Source organism: Poecilia reticulata, linkage group LG13 (assembly GCF_000633615.1).
Source record: "Poecilia reticulata strain Guanapo linkage group LG13, Guppy_female_1.0+MT, whole genome shotgun sequence".
Taxonomy (NCBI): Eukaryota; Metazoa; Chordata; class Actinopteri; order Cyprinodontiformes; family Poeciliidae; genus Poecilia; species Poecilia reticulata.
In genome coordinates this window covers 4,848,398-4,864,186 of record NC_024343.1, presented here as the reverse complement: position 1 = coordinate 4,864,186, position 15,789 = coordinate 4,848,398, and the positions used below count along the sequence as shown (strand labels likewise).

Genomic DNA, 15,789 nt, shown 5'->3' with positions numbered 1-15,789 from the left:
TTCAACCATTGAAATTTCAACGTTTTTTTCTAGAAATTTTCTAGAATTTATTTTATTTTATTTTTTTAAAGATCTACAATGGCCTTAATACGCCATCGTGGTTTCTTCAGTTTTTATTTGCTTTAAAATATCATGCTTAAGTTGAAAATACACCCATGTACAGCTGGCTAAGAACACAATTAACCAGGAATTCACATGCTTTACATTTCTTGGGTTCTTTTTTTTTTTTAAGCCCAACCACTTGGCTCACAAATCCCTCCTAACATAAGGCAAAAACTAATTGAGAAACTAGCAAATATCAAAATGAAACCCTCAGACTTATTAAGAACCACTTTAAAAGACTAATGTAATTTTGCTACTTAACTGTAGCAAAATTTAAAGAAATTAGAAATGGCTTAAAATATTTGCACAGTTCAATAAATAAGTTCTCATCACAAATAAATTACCTCCTTAAGAAAAATCGAATGTATTGAATTCATGTTTTTTAGTTGGAATCCAATTCTCACCTTACAAAAAGTAAAATATTTCAGTGCACCAGAGCAAAAATATATTTTAAAAAATGCTTATGCTTCTATAAATATACCATATTTGACCATAATATGAAAAATAAAATTTTAGATAAGCAAATATGTAAAGAATATATTCACATAGGTGCTTAACTATAGCAGTGCATTTTCCGGCTTTTTTCATAGAAGCGCAACCTGACATCTGGACAATAAAATTAGTTTTAAAATGGAATGGGTCGCATCAGGGAAAAGGCGCACAGGGCAGAAAGTTTCTACTAAAAATAAAACTGTCAGCTTTCTGCTGTCAGCTCCGAGGCTCAAAACAAAACAAAAAAACAAAAAAAAGCGGCGCTACATAACAGTCTCGGCTGTTCCGAGCAATTAAACCACGTCCATCCCCAGACCCCTCGCGACTTCCGTCAGAGCCTGGACGGCACCGGAAGTACCGCCGCCATCGCAGCCGTCTTGCGATATTCCTCCGGGCTCGTCGTCGATGTGAGGAATGGTCGTCATCATGCAGTAGACCGGGGAGTCTGCTCCTCTGGGGCTGTGCTGGGACGACGCTTCCTCCCCTCCAGAGAGGTCTGAGGAACACGAGGAAGAGGAGCTGGAAGAGGGCGAGGAGGAACCGGCGGGAGAGCTGCGGCCGCTCTCTGGGGCGACGGCGGTTTTCTTCTTCACGCTGCTGGCTCTCTGACTTTGCCGAAGGTTCCGCGGCTTTTCGGCCATGTTCTTCATGATCTCCTTCGTCACCTCGACAGTCTCAAAGCGCACCATGTTTACTTTTAGGAAGCCGTCGACATCCTTCCTGTATCTGTGTGCAAACCATGTTATTGATTAGCCTAATTGTACTGTCTGCGGCAGCTTTTAAGCTTTTTTTTTTTTTTGCTTTGTTTTTTTACACAAATTTTTTTCACATTACAGTTTATTGCATCAGGATTTTATCTGACAGAGCAAAACAAAAATAATGCATAAAATTTTAGATTAAAAGCACCAGAAAAAAAAATCACATGTACAAACATTCCCTATAATAGAAAACAGTCGAAGCAGAATCATGCAGTGGGCACGATTAAAGGCACATTCAGCTAAATGTTTACCTGAAGCGTGAATGCCCAGAGGGCCACTTGAGCTCGTGCTTCTTTCGGAGGTGAAGCGTGAGCGTGTAACACCAGGAGAAGACCTTGTCACAGATGTGACACTTATACTTGGACATCCCGCCAGCCTGTTGGTCAAAAGTCAGTCATTTTAATAAAATATCTTTAAAAAGGTGTCATTGTGTCAGCGGGTCCACAGCTTATGAACGGTTGACGACCTCGTGAACTCTCTTGAAGTGGTGGTTCACGGTTTGCAGCGTGTAGCAGGAATAATCGCAGCCCTCAACTGTGCAGTGATACACGGTACCCTCATTGTGAACATCTGTGTGCTTCTGGAGATCACGTTGGTTTTTAAACCTGTCATTTAAAAAAAATTAATACAGCTTTAAAATGAGCCCAAATTGGTTCGAAAACCAACCTTTTACAGCAAGAAATGTCTGTGAAACATAAAACAGAGGCATGTTGGGACAAAATGCCTTCGGGTTGCCTCTTTTCTGACTTACTCTCTGTAAAAAACAAAAAACTTACTATCATTATATTGGCAAATAAATAATTGTCCTCTTCAAACAAACTACATCACTGAACTGCTAAAGCAACTCAAGAAGAAATTCCTGCACTGTTTTTCTGTCCAAATCCAACATTTAATGGGTGGTCTTCAGAACAAAAATATAAATTTTCTTTAATACACTTATCCAGAACTGTAAAATACTATAAATGAAATTAACACACATTCCAAACTGTTGGGAAATATATAAAATTAAAAATCAGACAAATACTTCAACAATATAAATACAAAAAAAAAAAAAAAAAGAAAAGATAAGTATATAAAGATAACATAAAAAAGTGAAATAAGAGACAAAAAGTTGAAATGAGGTCCTAAAACATAAATTTACGGAAATTGTGTTTCATAAATTCCAGTTACTTTCTTTACCAGTTTTCCATAAATAACTTTTTCATAATAATAAAAAGAAACTAACCGTACATGCTTTTGCACAGATTATTTGTTTTGCAGAGTGGTGCTACCATCACCAAGCAGCATTTCTTGCACATTATGCGTTTTTGATCTGCGTCTTAAAATCTACAATGTTTCCACACAATAAACTAATTTTACCATCTCTGCCTTTGCTGCCACTCCTTCCCTCCTCTTTCCGACTCCTTTTTTCAAACACCACCTCATAGTACAAAATAAAAGCCTGGAAATTTCAACGATTTCTTGACTACAATGTTGTTTTTATGATTGTTTTGAGTAAAAAGCAAAACTGACTAATACATTTGATTTCTTGAAATGCCCTGCTGCATCTTCACTACAACAAGGAATAAAAGAAATCTTCCCACAATACAAAGACGAGGATCAGTTTTGGACGTCTACCTTTTGTCACAGAAGTCGCAGGGAAACGGTCGCTCGTCACAGTGGCGGAAGCGGATGTGGATCTTCAGAGCTGCCAACGTGGTGCAGGTCATATCGCAGAAGGGACACTTGACCTGGTTCACTGCGAACCAAACAGACCCACAGTTTTTACAAACAATGCCCAGCAGGACTATTTAAGTCATGCTAACATGTTTAGCACTTCTATTCTGTCACATGGGGCAAAATTACCAAAAATGTTGCAATTTATTTCATTTTTCTGCCTACTTAACAATACACTGTAAAAACTAGCAATTTTATTTACTATGTTTTTTTTTTTTTTGTAGAAATAGGATCACAGAATCAAAACTTTGTCATGGAGAATTTTGGGCCCGATTGAAGAAAACTGAGAAAAATTTATTTCGATTCTTCTCAGTAATAAAAACAAGATCTAGATCAGCCTTCACTTGAAAACACTTGCTGTTTTTAGTCTTGTTTTAATACAGAAGATTTGGGTGCATTAAGGTTTACTTTAGAGCATAAGTTAATGAGAAGATGAAGTTCTTGTTACCATGACGATAGATGAAAACCAGAAAGCTTGGAGAACGTGATCACGTCATATTTCATCTATCAGTTTTCTCAGTAGATTTTGATTTAAAAGCCATAGCTTTGTTAATAAAGGTGCAGCAATAAATTTGAAAACATGATTACCATAAATGCAGTTACTGTGTGCAGCTTAATGATACAAATAATTCTTCATTAGGTGACTGGTGTCACATAAAAAGCATATTACATACAGGAATGTTTTTCATGAGCAACATTTGTGTTTGTGGGACTATGATTGCTGTGTCACAGCCAGACAGTTACCTAAAAAAGAAGTAATAAATAGTTCTTATTGCCCTTTTTATTGTTATCACAATATACTAATACTGTGGTAAAGATTTTCTTTAATTCTCTACGGATTTATCTTTAAATCTATGTCTCCCATCTCTATTTCGGTCTAAATTTAAACACCTATTTAGGAAAAACATTTCAAGTGTGATTTATCTCATAAACACAGACAGCAGAAAATAACCTTTATTTGGTAACAAACTGACGGCTGTTTTTTACCGTGCTGGCGAATGTGATCCCTCAGGAGCCTCTCGCTGGGAAAAGCTTTGCCACAATGTTCACACACAAGGGATTCTGATTGAATTAGAGTTTTAAAAAATTACATTAGCAAATACATAGCATCCCTAAAAACATTTCAATATCCCCCAAACAAAAAACAAATGGTGTGTCCCCACCTATGGGCTCGGCCTGCCTCTGGAGGTGGTCGAACAGCTTGGTGTTGCTGGAGAACATGCTGCCGCAGGTGGGACAGGCCACCAGTCGCTCCTGAGTGTGGCTCCGCATGTGCTCCCTCAGACGGTACCTGATCTTGAAGAAGGCGTCGCACCCTGGGACGGAACGAAGAAGGGGCGGTTAGCGCGTTGTGACGCGGCAACGTGGCGACCGACGAGGACTTCCTCGCCCCCCGTCCTACCTGCCCAGCTGCAGAAGAGCGCCTGCTGCTGGGAAAGAGACTGCTGCTCGGCACTTTCTACGTGGTTGTCCACGTGGCGGTAGAACCACTCGGGATTGTTAAAAGTGCTCTGCAAATTGATTTTTAAAAAGTACTCTTAATAATAATCAATAATCGTTAAACAAGCAGAGACTTCCACTGAGAAAAGACACCCACGTCGCAATGCTCCCACTGGCACACGTATCCCTCGGAGCCTTCTGGCACCAGGTTGTGGCTGTGCGTGCCCTGGTTGCAGCTGGGGAGGTCGGGGCGGGACTTCAGCAGCTGCGAGCCAATGAACTTGAGTTTTCCGTGGTAGTTGTGGAAGTAGGCATGAACCTCCAGCTCTGTGGGGCTGCCCATGGAAAGGAACTCGCATCCGCTCCACAGACACGCAAACTCGTCTGGAATGAAACAGAGAGCAGCAATTAAAAAGTACAACATCTGTGCTATGTTTCCCCCTTAAATATCACACTAATTAAAAGATACTAAAGGTATTGTGCATTTTTAATGCCTGTTGTAAATTATCTAAAAAAAAAAATCCTTATTTTTGAATTTTACACATTATGCAAAAAGGCCACGTGTGTAAAATAGAATGGATAAACTCCACGGGATAAACTGACTCATAAACAACCCAGATTCCCAAGGAACAGCTCTCCAAATAGCTCGCATATTTTTGCAAGATATGTTGCTTGTTTGTTACAGAAAATAATGTACAGTTTTAACAAACTACTTCAACAGCATTCTCCCTTTGGAAATTCATTATATATATATGAATATGATGTTTCTAACATGGAGTTTCCTCCAGACCCACCCAGCTCCTCCAAGGCGTCCTTGTCTCCCAGATAATCCCTCAGATGCAGGGACATGTGGTCGCTCAGCTCCTCCATGCTGTGGCCCCTGAAGCTGCAGGAGTCCCACTCACAGATCACCTCGAAGCTCTCCAGCCTCTTCGTTGTCATCATGATAAGTGATCAGTGCTCCTCCGACGCAGCTAAAAAACAACAAGCCCCACTTATATTTTTTATTTTAACAACAAAAATCTCCAAAACCTTCGCTACGAAATTAATCCAACAGGAAATCAGTTGCTGTTTGAACCAATTTGTTACGTTTACCCGAAATTTGGCTAACAGTTTCATAACCGTTGCTGAAGTTGGGATAAGTTAGCATATTTGTGTTTTTTTTTTTCTTAAAAAGACGCTAGACATTTTTAATAGTTTCAGTCGCGTTATGAATACAGCGATAAAAACGTAAGGTTTTCTTATATTTTTATATAAATCGTCAGCAGCTCTTACTTCTCGGTTACTCCTTCTCCTTCCCTCCTTGCAGCTTGTCTGCTTTGTTTATTTCCTGTTTCGGCACGAAAACGGAAGTGGCTCTTCTTCGTCGCTCCCTCGGATTGAGTCGGGAGCATACCGCCAGCTACTTTCCTCCATTATTAAATCACCCTAAATGTCACGCAGTGACATGGCACTTTAATTGGAGAACTCAGGCCCTGTTTTTGTAGTTTTGACACTTTTATGATGTTAAAGTAAAATGCTTTTTTGCCAGTTCCTTCCACATGAAACTAAATACTATTTATGCCATGGCAAGAACCTGTATGTATTATTTATGTCAGTTTTCACCTACCTTATTTAAAGGTTGTATAATATTTAAACATTAAAAAATTTACCATTTAGCATTTCAAACCTAAGAACATAAAAGCAATACTAGAATAATGTTTTAAGAGTTCCACCACACCTTCTTTATTTGTAGTTTTTAACCGAGTTCAGTTAAGCATAAAATGTCATATTTCTGCCACATTTAGGTTTAAAAGAATCTTGGACAAACAGTTTTTTCTGACAAGAAGTCGTTCTAACAATCTGGATTGGCCCAACCTCTCTGACTTGAAACTAGTAGAGGATTGTTGAAGGTGGCTGAAAATTAGCCCAATGGCATGAGGCCTAGATCACGAAGATGATAAATCAAAATACTAGTGGGAACTTGGAAAAAGCTGGTCAGAAATTATAAAAAGAGTTTGAAAGCTGTAAAATTAATAAAGACTGGAAATATGGAGAAGAGTATACAGTATGTATAGCATACCACCGTTAAAAAAATCTAAATAGAAATACTTAAAAAAAAACATTTATACAGATTTTGATTTTTTTTAGTTATCTATTGTGAGATTCCCATCTGATTTAGTATAATAAATAATATTCTTGTGTTGCATCAAACTTTTCCAGAGGTATGAATAACTTTATTGACCTGGCATAGGCACTTTAGTCATTTTAATGTGTTAGTATGGATGTGACAAATTTCTAGAAACAATGAAGGTAAGGAAGGTCATTTTATTTATACAACACATTTTCAGCAACAAGGCAATTCAAAGTGCTTTACATGAATTAAAAGAAAATACAAATAAAATAACAAACCAAAGGAAATAAAAAGAAGAAAAAAAGCTAAATGACTAAATCCTTTTCTGGTGTAAAGTGAGTAGTTACAGTTTCTAAAAAGGAGGAGAGCTTCTTAGAAATATAAAATTAAAGATAATTAAAAAAGAAAAGAAACTCCTCCTTCAAATGGAAGCTGAAGATGTGTACTTGAATCATCAATCTAATATAAAAAGAAAAGCTGGGCCCCAAAACTAGCTATAATCTTCTAACTGAACCATATCTTCCAAAATCCAGCCCTGTTATAAAGATTTGTCTTTAAACACCACACATGTAACATGTTTTCCAAGTAAACAATATACTCAAGAAAACTTTCAGCATTTTTAGTTACATTTTGCTTCAGTATTAGGAGTTTTGGAGATTATAAAAAATACACATAATCCACAGAAACCGAAGGAGTTGGTGAGTGAGCAATTCCACACATCTCCACTAGAGGTCAGGATTTGCTGGCATTAATACCACAAAAGAGAGCCTCAAGAAGCAAAGCAATGTAACAGCTCAAAGTCTTCCAACCACATACAGATAGCGAACAAAGGGGTTTACTTAAAAGCTGTTTATGCTACAGCGCAATTATCCTTCCTGACCAGTAGCTGCATTTGTGTGTTAGTTCATATACCATCTCTCATCTCTGACTGACCGGACCTCCGGATGCTGTTTTCACATTCACGGGTCACACGGATTGGTTTCCGACAGAAATGCATGCAAGACCTTTCTATGACAGTTTCCTTCACTGTCGAACTGCAACTGAACACGAAATAAGATGAAACCCTAACCAAGCAGACGAGAGCCATCACTCAGCTCATATTCAATATTTCATGGTGCTCCGCAAAAACAAGGCCCCGTAAGTGCTGAATTATTAATAGTTTTTTTTTTTGTCTGGATGGCTTGATCACAGAAATGTGACCACCAGCACGAAAAGGGAGGAAGAATATGATCTGCTTAAGGTTCTGTTTCAGGTCTTTTCCTTTTGTTTCTTGAACAAGTGGAGACTGCTTCAGCTTGTCGTGATGGCTCAGGAGCTCAGGTTACAATTTAATTTTTGTTTTGTTTTTTTTTTCTAAAAAAAAAAAAAGAAATTGCTTTAATGTGTTAATATCTTTTCTTGCCTTTATTAAAGTAAAAATGAACAGAAGTAAAAGAAACGTCATTCTGAAACAAGGTTTTCTAAAATATTCCCCCAAAACAAAACAATATAAAGTTTCTTTACGTGATTAAGATAAAGTACATTTTAATACAGATTCCAAACATAGAAATGTTTTCTTTGATATATATATATATATATATATATATATAATATAATTGAAAACAATAAAGTGACCATGCTCTATTGTTTTTGTCTTATGTTAACCCATGTCTGATTTTTTTAATGTCACATTTACACACCTAGCAATAATTCAACAAGTCACACAACTGGAGTCTGCACCATTATTTTAATTCAGTTCATTCAGAGCAAGCTGAGGATACAAGCACAAAAAAAAAAAGAAAAGAAAAAAAAATTGAATCACAACACATCTACAGCCCGTATGATGACATCGTCACTTCCGTCTGGTCCGAAGCTGCAGCGGTCCAAACCCCACGGCGTGAAGGATGAGAGAGGTAGCACCAAGGTGTTAAGAGTGCAGAGCAGCACTTCTGGTGGTTGTGATCTTAGCGGGCAGCAAGCTTGAAGGAGATCAGACACAGAAACAAGCTTTCCAAATCACACACGCTCACACAGAGAAGCAGAAACTGTCAGCAGCATTTCAAAGAGCTGAGCTTGAAGTCCTGGCCCATTCCTTGCCCTTAAACACCTGGAGAGATCGGCCCGTTCACTAAGATAGTTTCTTCCTTTTGAGACCTTTGTGTGTTGTTTAGATTATTTTTTTCTGAATGAGCTCAACTATGTAATCACAACTTAGAGGAATGTGTGGAGGCCAACGCCACAAAATATAGAGTTTTTTCAGAAACCAATCAAAGGATCCTGTTTGCATTTAGATCGAAAGAAACATTTTTCAGAGTGAAACCATAAATGCCGGTGTGGTTATTTTACAGCAGTACCAGCCACTAATCAATGGGACTATTAGTTAAACGTATGTCTCGTTGTGAACAGAATCTATTCCTACTCATGCATTATACTTGAAAAAGGTATCTCACCTATACATTTATCTTTAAAGGCTCCATTTACAAGCTAGAGTGCAACTGTGACCGCGTACAGTCTGCCACTCAACCAAAAGAAGGGTCTTGCATGCAAGCTGTAGCAATTACATTACAGTTAATTGAATTTCCCCAACAACCAATCGGATTACGCCAGATATCACCCGGAACAATGAAATAAAAACCAGGACCAAACAGCGGAGGCACTGTAAGTAGGAAACCAGAAAAAAAAACAGAGCTTTTTACAAAAAAAAAAAAAAAAAACACTCACATGATACATCACGGAGGAAAAAAGAATCTCCTTGACGTATTTTTTTTAATACAATGATGTCAGTAATCATCCATTCAGAGAGAAGAAAGAAAAGCCCTCTTAGACATATTTCAGTGCTGTGTAAAAGTCTTGAGCCATCCCTCATTTCATTACACCTTCGTCACACTGTTGTGTATATGCCTTGCACTTTAAAGCTGCATAAATACATGAATATATTATATTTGAGTAAATAATGTTCACCTTTCTGTGCTTCTGATACTGTAGCACACATCTCCAGCAAAGAGCCTGTCTCATAATTTTCTAACGCATCAAAATGATGATACGTTGTTATCTAAATTATATTTTATCTCATGCTATGACATGCAGACGGTCTGTCTGCGCCAACGAAGATGAATTGATTTTCACATGCCAGATGCTCGTAGTTGGATCTGTTTTTGATTAATTTGGCTTCGAATTATTAGGCTACTAAGGGGCACTCGTTTGGCGAGTAACGAGCGTCGGACTTTCAACCCAAGATGGTCAGTCAGTCACTAAGTATGGTAAAAAAAAAAAAGGTAACTTGCAAACATACATGATAGGATAAGAAACAGCATGACAGCAGCTTTAGATTTTGTTAGCATTGCACAAAACTTTCTTGAGTTCTTTAAGCAGGTTTGAGCAAACGTTCTCCAGACTTTATATCCATCTTTTTCATCAATCAGTGACTACTTTTTCACTTATTTTTTATGATACACCCTATTTGTCACTGTTTGTTTTCAAACTGACCCACAGATTATGTAAGACATAAAAAGTTAAGTTCCCTAAGTTAGGCAATTAACCTGTCTTGTGTTAACGAGTACCAGCCAGTGGAACAAAAATAACCGAGGCAAATCATTTTGTTTCTCTTTCTTTTGCTTTGTTCACCAGCATACAGCTTTATACAACAAAATCCAGGATTTTTTTGCACTTTGAAAGTTAAACTAAAGCATTTACAAGAAAAAAAAAAACAAGACTAATAATTGAATTAAAAAAAATGGCAATCAAGAAATAGGACTACTGAGAAAGGTGAGCTCCAACAAGGAGATCCTTGAAAAGTCTGGAGAAATATGGCTTGAAACCTACACAAAAGTTGGGACTGTTTTAAGGCAAAATTGAAAAGTAACGAGGGCTAGCTCTGGGCTTTTGTCACAACACTGTACAAGCACACTTATGTCTCAATTTTTTTTTTTCAGTTTAATGTCAAGTTGAACTCATATGTGCAAATTATGTGCTCAATAATAGAAAAGCTGTTCTGTGCGCCGGAGTACAAAGGAGTCACAAACATTCACACGTTCACACACGGTTTACAGTGAAATTATTTGCATTATCCTAAAAGCTCAACATCATTCAAATGTGATCCTACGTGTAAACCTGACAACAGGTGAGGAGATGAACGAAGGAGGAAGAAAATTATTTTCTCTGCGATGTCGTCACACCCCTAAAAAGTGTACGAGTTGAGCCCTTCCTAATGTTTGGCCTCAGCCAGTCTGTTGCTGATCTCTTTGCTCTTCTTCGTCACCGTTCCCTCTGGCGTGGCTTCGGGTGTGTTCGCAGACGGTTTCTTCTTGGCCAGGTGGGAACCAGGCATCTGCTTCTCCTTAGCTTTTTTCACCATCTTCCCGGTCGTTGTTGTCGGCGCCTTTTTTGGTTTGGTGCGAGACGTTGGTTTGTTTACCTGGAAGAGAGAAGATGGGTTTAAAAATTTTTTTTTAAAATAAGAGGATAAAGATCACAGCATTGACCTTTAGTCTGAAAAAAAAATGGGCTACGTTCACACGGCAGGTCTTGAGCCTCCAATTTTTCTGTGGTCATTTCATATTATCGTGTAGTGTGTCCGCAATCAGACTTTCTGTGTGAACAGTTTACGGCCCCAAACGCGCAAAAATAAAAATAAAAAATCGCAGACACTGTTTATGAAAATAATAATGGGTCTGTTGATCAATTTTGAAGTTGCTAAGCTATGGCAGTATTGTCACAAGATCATAACAAGATGAAGGAACGCAATAGAAAGAAGGCCCAACTAATGTAGAGAAATCTGTTTGAATGCGTAGTCTGTGTAGTGGTGGGATTGTCATGTGACGCACTTCACTGACTGAGACTTCTTTCATAATTTCACAATTTTAGGTCTCGGCCATTGTTTACGTCTGGATTTACCACGTCTGGCACCGAATCATGAAGCAGGCCTCACATCAATGACGTAAAAATCGCAGAAAATACGACGTGGCCGTTCAGTCCGCAGAGACTTTAGAAACTATAGAATATGGAAGTGGCACAAATTCTATTTTCTTAGTGTGGGAAAAGATTGTAGTTGGGCTGTTCAGTCGGATATTTGCAAAAAAACGATCGGATTTGGGTTGAATTTGCTTCCTGTGTGAACGTAGCGGATGATGTCTGGGTTTTAAACTGAAGCTAGAGCCAGCTGCTGTTTATCTTAGCGTGGTATAATGGTTAAAAATGGACAACCGAATAATTACTGTCATGTAATAACTACAAAGAAAACTTGTTCAGATAGTTACATGATTGTATTTTCAAAGTGGAAAATCTCAATAATAATATTTTGGTTTAAAAAAAAATAATAGACAACCTGCTTGAAATTTGGGGGATCCTGTCAATACTTTAAAGTTTGTGTTGTTTTTAGCCTAACTTCTGTGCTGTTGCCTGGAAAATATTGGCCAATACAAGAATCGGGCAATTTTTTTGTGACTATATAATGTACTCAAAGTTGTAATTTTTCCAAATTTTTCAATGTGAGATTATCATACTGCAAAAAACAAATCACTATAAGGCTTTTACAAAATAACAAGTAAAAAAAGAAAAACTCAGTTCTTAAAAAGAAAACAATGTGTTGAAATATTGATATCTAGTCTTATTTTAACATTTAGATTGGTGATTTAATTTTAAAAAACATATTTTACTCATTAAACAATAGCATAAAACTGTTAGGACAACATGCCCCTAGTCTTAGCCCCTTTGGTTGAAAACATTTCAGAGATTTTTCTTGTAGCCATCTTCCATCAGTCATGAAAACACAGACATGTCTGCATGTAAGTTACTAAGTGAATCTTTGAGTACAGCAAGATATTCAGCTGCTGGCTTTAGCTTTACATTTAAAAATTATTTTGGGGGAAAAAAGACATTTTATTCTTCTTCCTCAATATGAAAAAACAAACACTGAGCACATTGTTCAAAATGTGCCTAAAACATTATTATTATTAGACTAAAAATCACATTTTTGCATGCAATACATACCTTTTTTTTTACCCTTCCTCTTAAAATAATGTCTCCTCATGACATAGGTGATGTATATAAACATGTGGTTAGTGCAGTTAGAAAGGAAAAAGCACAAAAAAGTATTTGTGCCTTTCTTCCTACATAATGGTGGTTCATGCAGTCTCTTTTTTTTTTTTTTTTACATTTTTAATCAAACAACACATCAGAAATCTAATGTTAGTCTTATGGCTTTAAGGATGAAATACTGTAGTTCAGACACTGTTGGCGGTGGCAACATGTAGAGACCTAACAAGCAAGCTTGCAACTGCAGGTTGTTGGCTCACATACAGACTTTGGAATGGTGAGAGCAGAGAGCTGCTGAAAGCGAGCCACTGAGCGTAGTTCTGCTCTTTAGTAAAAATAAATAAATAAAAATAGCCTAGTGGAAGACCTTCCAGCTTCTACAAATGATCTCCTATAAAGCAAAAAAGTTGCAAAACATGCTCAACTTTTGTTTGAAAAAGTAAACTTAAACATCTAAATGATGACAGATGTCTTCTGGAAGGCTGCATCTGGTGGTAATAATGACGTTGTGAATAAACAGAGGCTAGTGCAAAGTACAGGCAACAAAGCTGCTAATCAGCCAACTGCAGATTAAAGAGGTTTCTCTGTGAAAAGCTCAACAGCAATAATCTACTCCTATTGTAATGTCTACAAGAGGAAATAAGAAAAAATGCTAAATTCAGCAGGGATTGTATATGTTTGCTTAATGCTGCAGTAAAACAAAAATAAAAATGTGTTTTTTACCTATTTGTCCAAACTGTCGCCATTGCATAACTTAAATCTGTCACAGCATAATATGAGACAGATGTGGTCCTACTGCTATCTGCAGCTAAGTGAGAAACAACCAATCAGAGCCAGGAGGAGGGTCGTAGCATAGCACAGCTAGGGTGTTCGCTAGCTGTGCAAGCTAGTTAGCATAGCCACAGATGATAGTAGATAAACAGCTTTCCTGTAACAGCTGCAGCAAACCGGCAATCATGAGCAGCGCTTACACGTGGGTGATTGACAGCGCTAAAACCCTCTTGCTCTTATTCCTATCTGTTACTCACTGAAGGTGTTGTAGGTCTCACTTTTCTGCAAGTCACTTATGCTAAATCTCCTTCAGCAAATGTTTCACGTCCCATCGGGTCTACAGAGAGGTGGGCTGGGCGTGGCAGCCAGAGAGGTGGGCGCAGACTAGGGTGCGCATGTGACTGAGAGTTCTCCAGCGGACTGGACTGGTGGCTAAATGTGTCTGAGGCTCGCCAAGGCCGGGATGCATTCCGGGCGTGAGAATGTGCGTGAGCAGAATGCATGTCTGCATTCGTCTGATCAACCCGGGGGTCAGTCTCCATGCTTGTCTGGAAGAAACAGAGAACACACCTGACTACAGCAGGTGGAGAGCAGAGCTGCTCTCCGTCTCTGAGAGGTCCTAGGAGAACGAGAGAGGGAGCGGCCACGTGAACAAACCAGCGTTACACACAGGATGAAACCAGCTTTACGCGTGCTGTGCAAGAGTTTTGAGTCGACCCCTCGGTTTGGTCAGTTGATTCAAGAAGCGAGACCTTTTTTTATTGTTTATTTTAAAGTGGCATCAGTCAGCGTCTGCATGTGTGTGTGTGTGTCTGAAGGTCTTTTGATTTTATTTGGCTGTTGTTTTCCCTCATTTGTCTTTATCAGCTGTAATCTGATTCCTTTGATGTGAGATGTAAAGAAACGAGGGATGACTCGAGACTTTTGCACTGCATTGCACATCAGTGAGTGTGATATAGGAAAAAAAAAAACTCATACACAGCACCATTCCACTTACCTTAAAATAACATAATCCATATTTTACACTTATCCTCTTTATTTTGAGTACATTTATTTTAAAAATCCCAATAATAAGCTTCCCACATAATAAGCTTTTTACGTGTAGTCCATTTTGAAGTTAACCTGACGGGGCTTTTACAGGATATAGGTCTGGAACATGAGAAACGTTTAATTTCTTTGATTTCAGATTTTCTTTTCTGGCACAAGCCAAAAAACTTATATGAAACATTTGCAAGGATTTTCAAATAGTTCTTAATTTAATGCAATCAAACAAGGTTCCAAGTGTCTGCGCTCTGACTGCAAATAATACAATTCTTCTCATAGACAATTTTTGACTTAGAAAGATTTGACCAACGAGAGTGTGTTCTCTGGTCTTGCCTGTTTTGAAGAATTGCTGAGAGAAATAGTCCTCTGTGTCGTTTCAAACTTAAACCATTTGGACAAAGGAAGTCGAGGGCTACAAATGAACTCTACAATATTTATTACATTTATCTTTATGGGATCGTCAACATGGGATTGTTGCTAACTTTTTTTTTGGAGTGGCCAGTCAGGGTTATGGACAGAAGGAGAGTGGAACACAAAAATTTCAATTTTATCTAAATTCCCTGACGTGTTATTTTGCGATGAACAGCATGACACAATTGGCAGAAATTGTGTCCTTTAGTCTTAAAGCTAATCTATGTACACTACGAATAAAGTGGTTCTAGTGAGAGTAGGCAGTCAGATTTCAAGGGTAGATGATTTTTGTTTAACTATTCAATGTGATATTTAGAAATTGTTGTAAAATATAAATCCAGTTTTAGGACATTTTTCATATTTTTATCAAAGGTGGAGATACGTATGGAAAGCAATGGGATTGTAATCCAAAGCACGGTTTGTGCTTTTGCAGTTAAACTGAATTGTCATTGTTTGATTTACTATTTCACCTTTTGTTTTAGCTATTCTGAAGCCTTGAAAAGCAACATACTTCGTGGAGAGAGTTTGGCTGGAAGAATATTGTAAGATATTTCAGTACACCAGCACAAAGAAAATACCAAGATACAAAATGCTGGAGGCAGTGCGGAAAAGACAGAGCGGGTCACTTCCATGTATTTTGGGAGTGTGCCTTCATGGTAACCTATTGGCAGGACGTAAAGAATTGTATGGATAAAGTACTGGGGGTGAATATTCCACTTACATTTGAGGATCTGTACATGGGAAGAGGGATGGAAAGGCTTACGAGAGCAGGTGATGGTTATATGTATAGGATTATGTTGATAGCAATCAAAAAAGCCATTACTAGGAAATGGCTGAAGGCAGAAGCTCCTAAAAGGGAAGACTGGGTTGACGTAATGCATAATATTTATATTATGGAGAGGCTGACGTTTTCCATCAGATTAGAATCTG

At 38.0% G+C, this 15,789-nt stretch overlaps 2 protein-coding genes across 3 annotated transcripts in view; both read right to left on the bottom strand.

Annotated features, from left to right (window-relative positions):
• Positions 1–8: 8 nt before the first annotated feature.
• On the bottom strand, positions 9–5,874 carry LOC103474226 (histone H4 transcription factor). Its single transcript, XM_008425050.1, has 10 exons — positions 5,784–5,874; positions 5,303–5,482; positions 4,666–4,892; positions 4,471–4,579; positions 4,232–4,384; positions 4,056–4,130; positions 2,970–3,090; positions 1,819–1,957; positions 1,604–1,728; positions 9–1,320 (listed from the first exon to the last, which is right to left on the bottom strand). The coding sequence occupies exons 2-10, from the start codon at positions 5,451–5,453 to the stop codon at positions 888–890; spliced, it is 1,533 nt and encodes a 510-aa protein (XP_008423272.1). The 5' UTR covers positions 5,454–5,482; positions 5,784–5,874; the 3' UTR covers positions 9–887.
• Positions 5,875–9,296: 3,422 nt separating this feature from the next.
• The window catches only part of map6b (microtubule-associated protein 6b), an 11,494-nt gene continuing 5,001 nt past the window's right edge, over positions 9,297–15,789 (bottom strand). The window contains exons 3-4 of one of the 2 annotated variants that reach the window (XM_008425048.2): positions 13,975–14,023; positions 10,931–11,014 (exon numbers count right to left, since the gene is read on the bottom strand). In XM_008425048.2, coding sequence (XP_008423270.1) covers positions 13,979–14,023 — 45 coding nt within the window. In that variant the 3' untranslated portion in view covers positions 10,931–11,014; positions 13,975–13,978. Of the gene's footprint in view, positions 11,015–13,974; positions 14,024–15,789 lie in introns of both variants that reach the window. The other variant, XM_008425047.2, reaches the window with a different exon arrangement.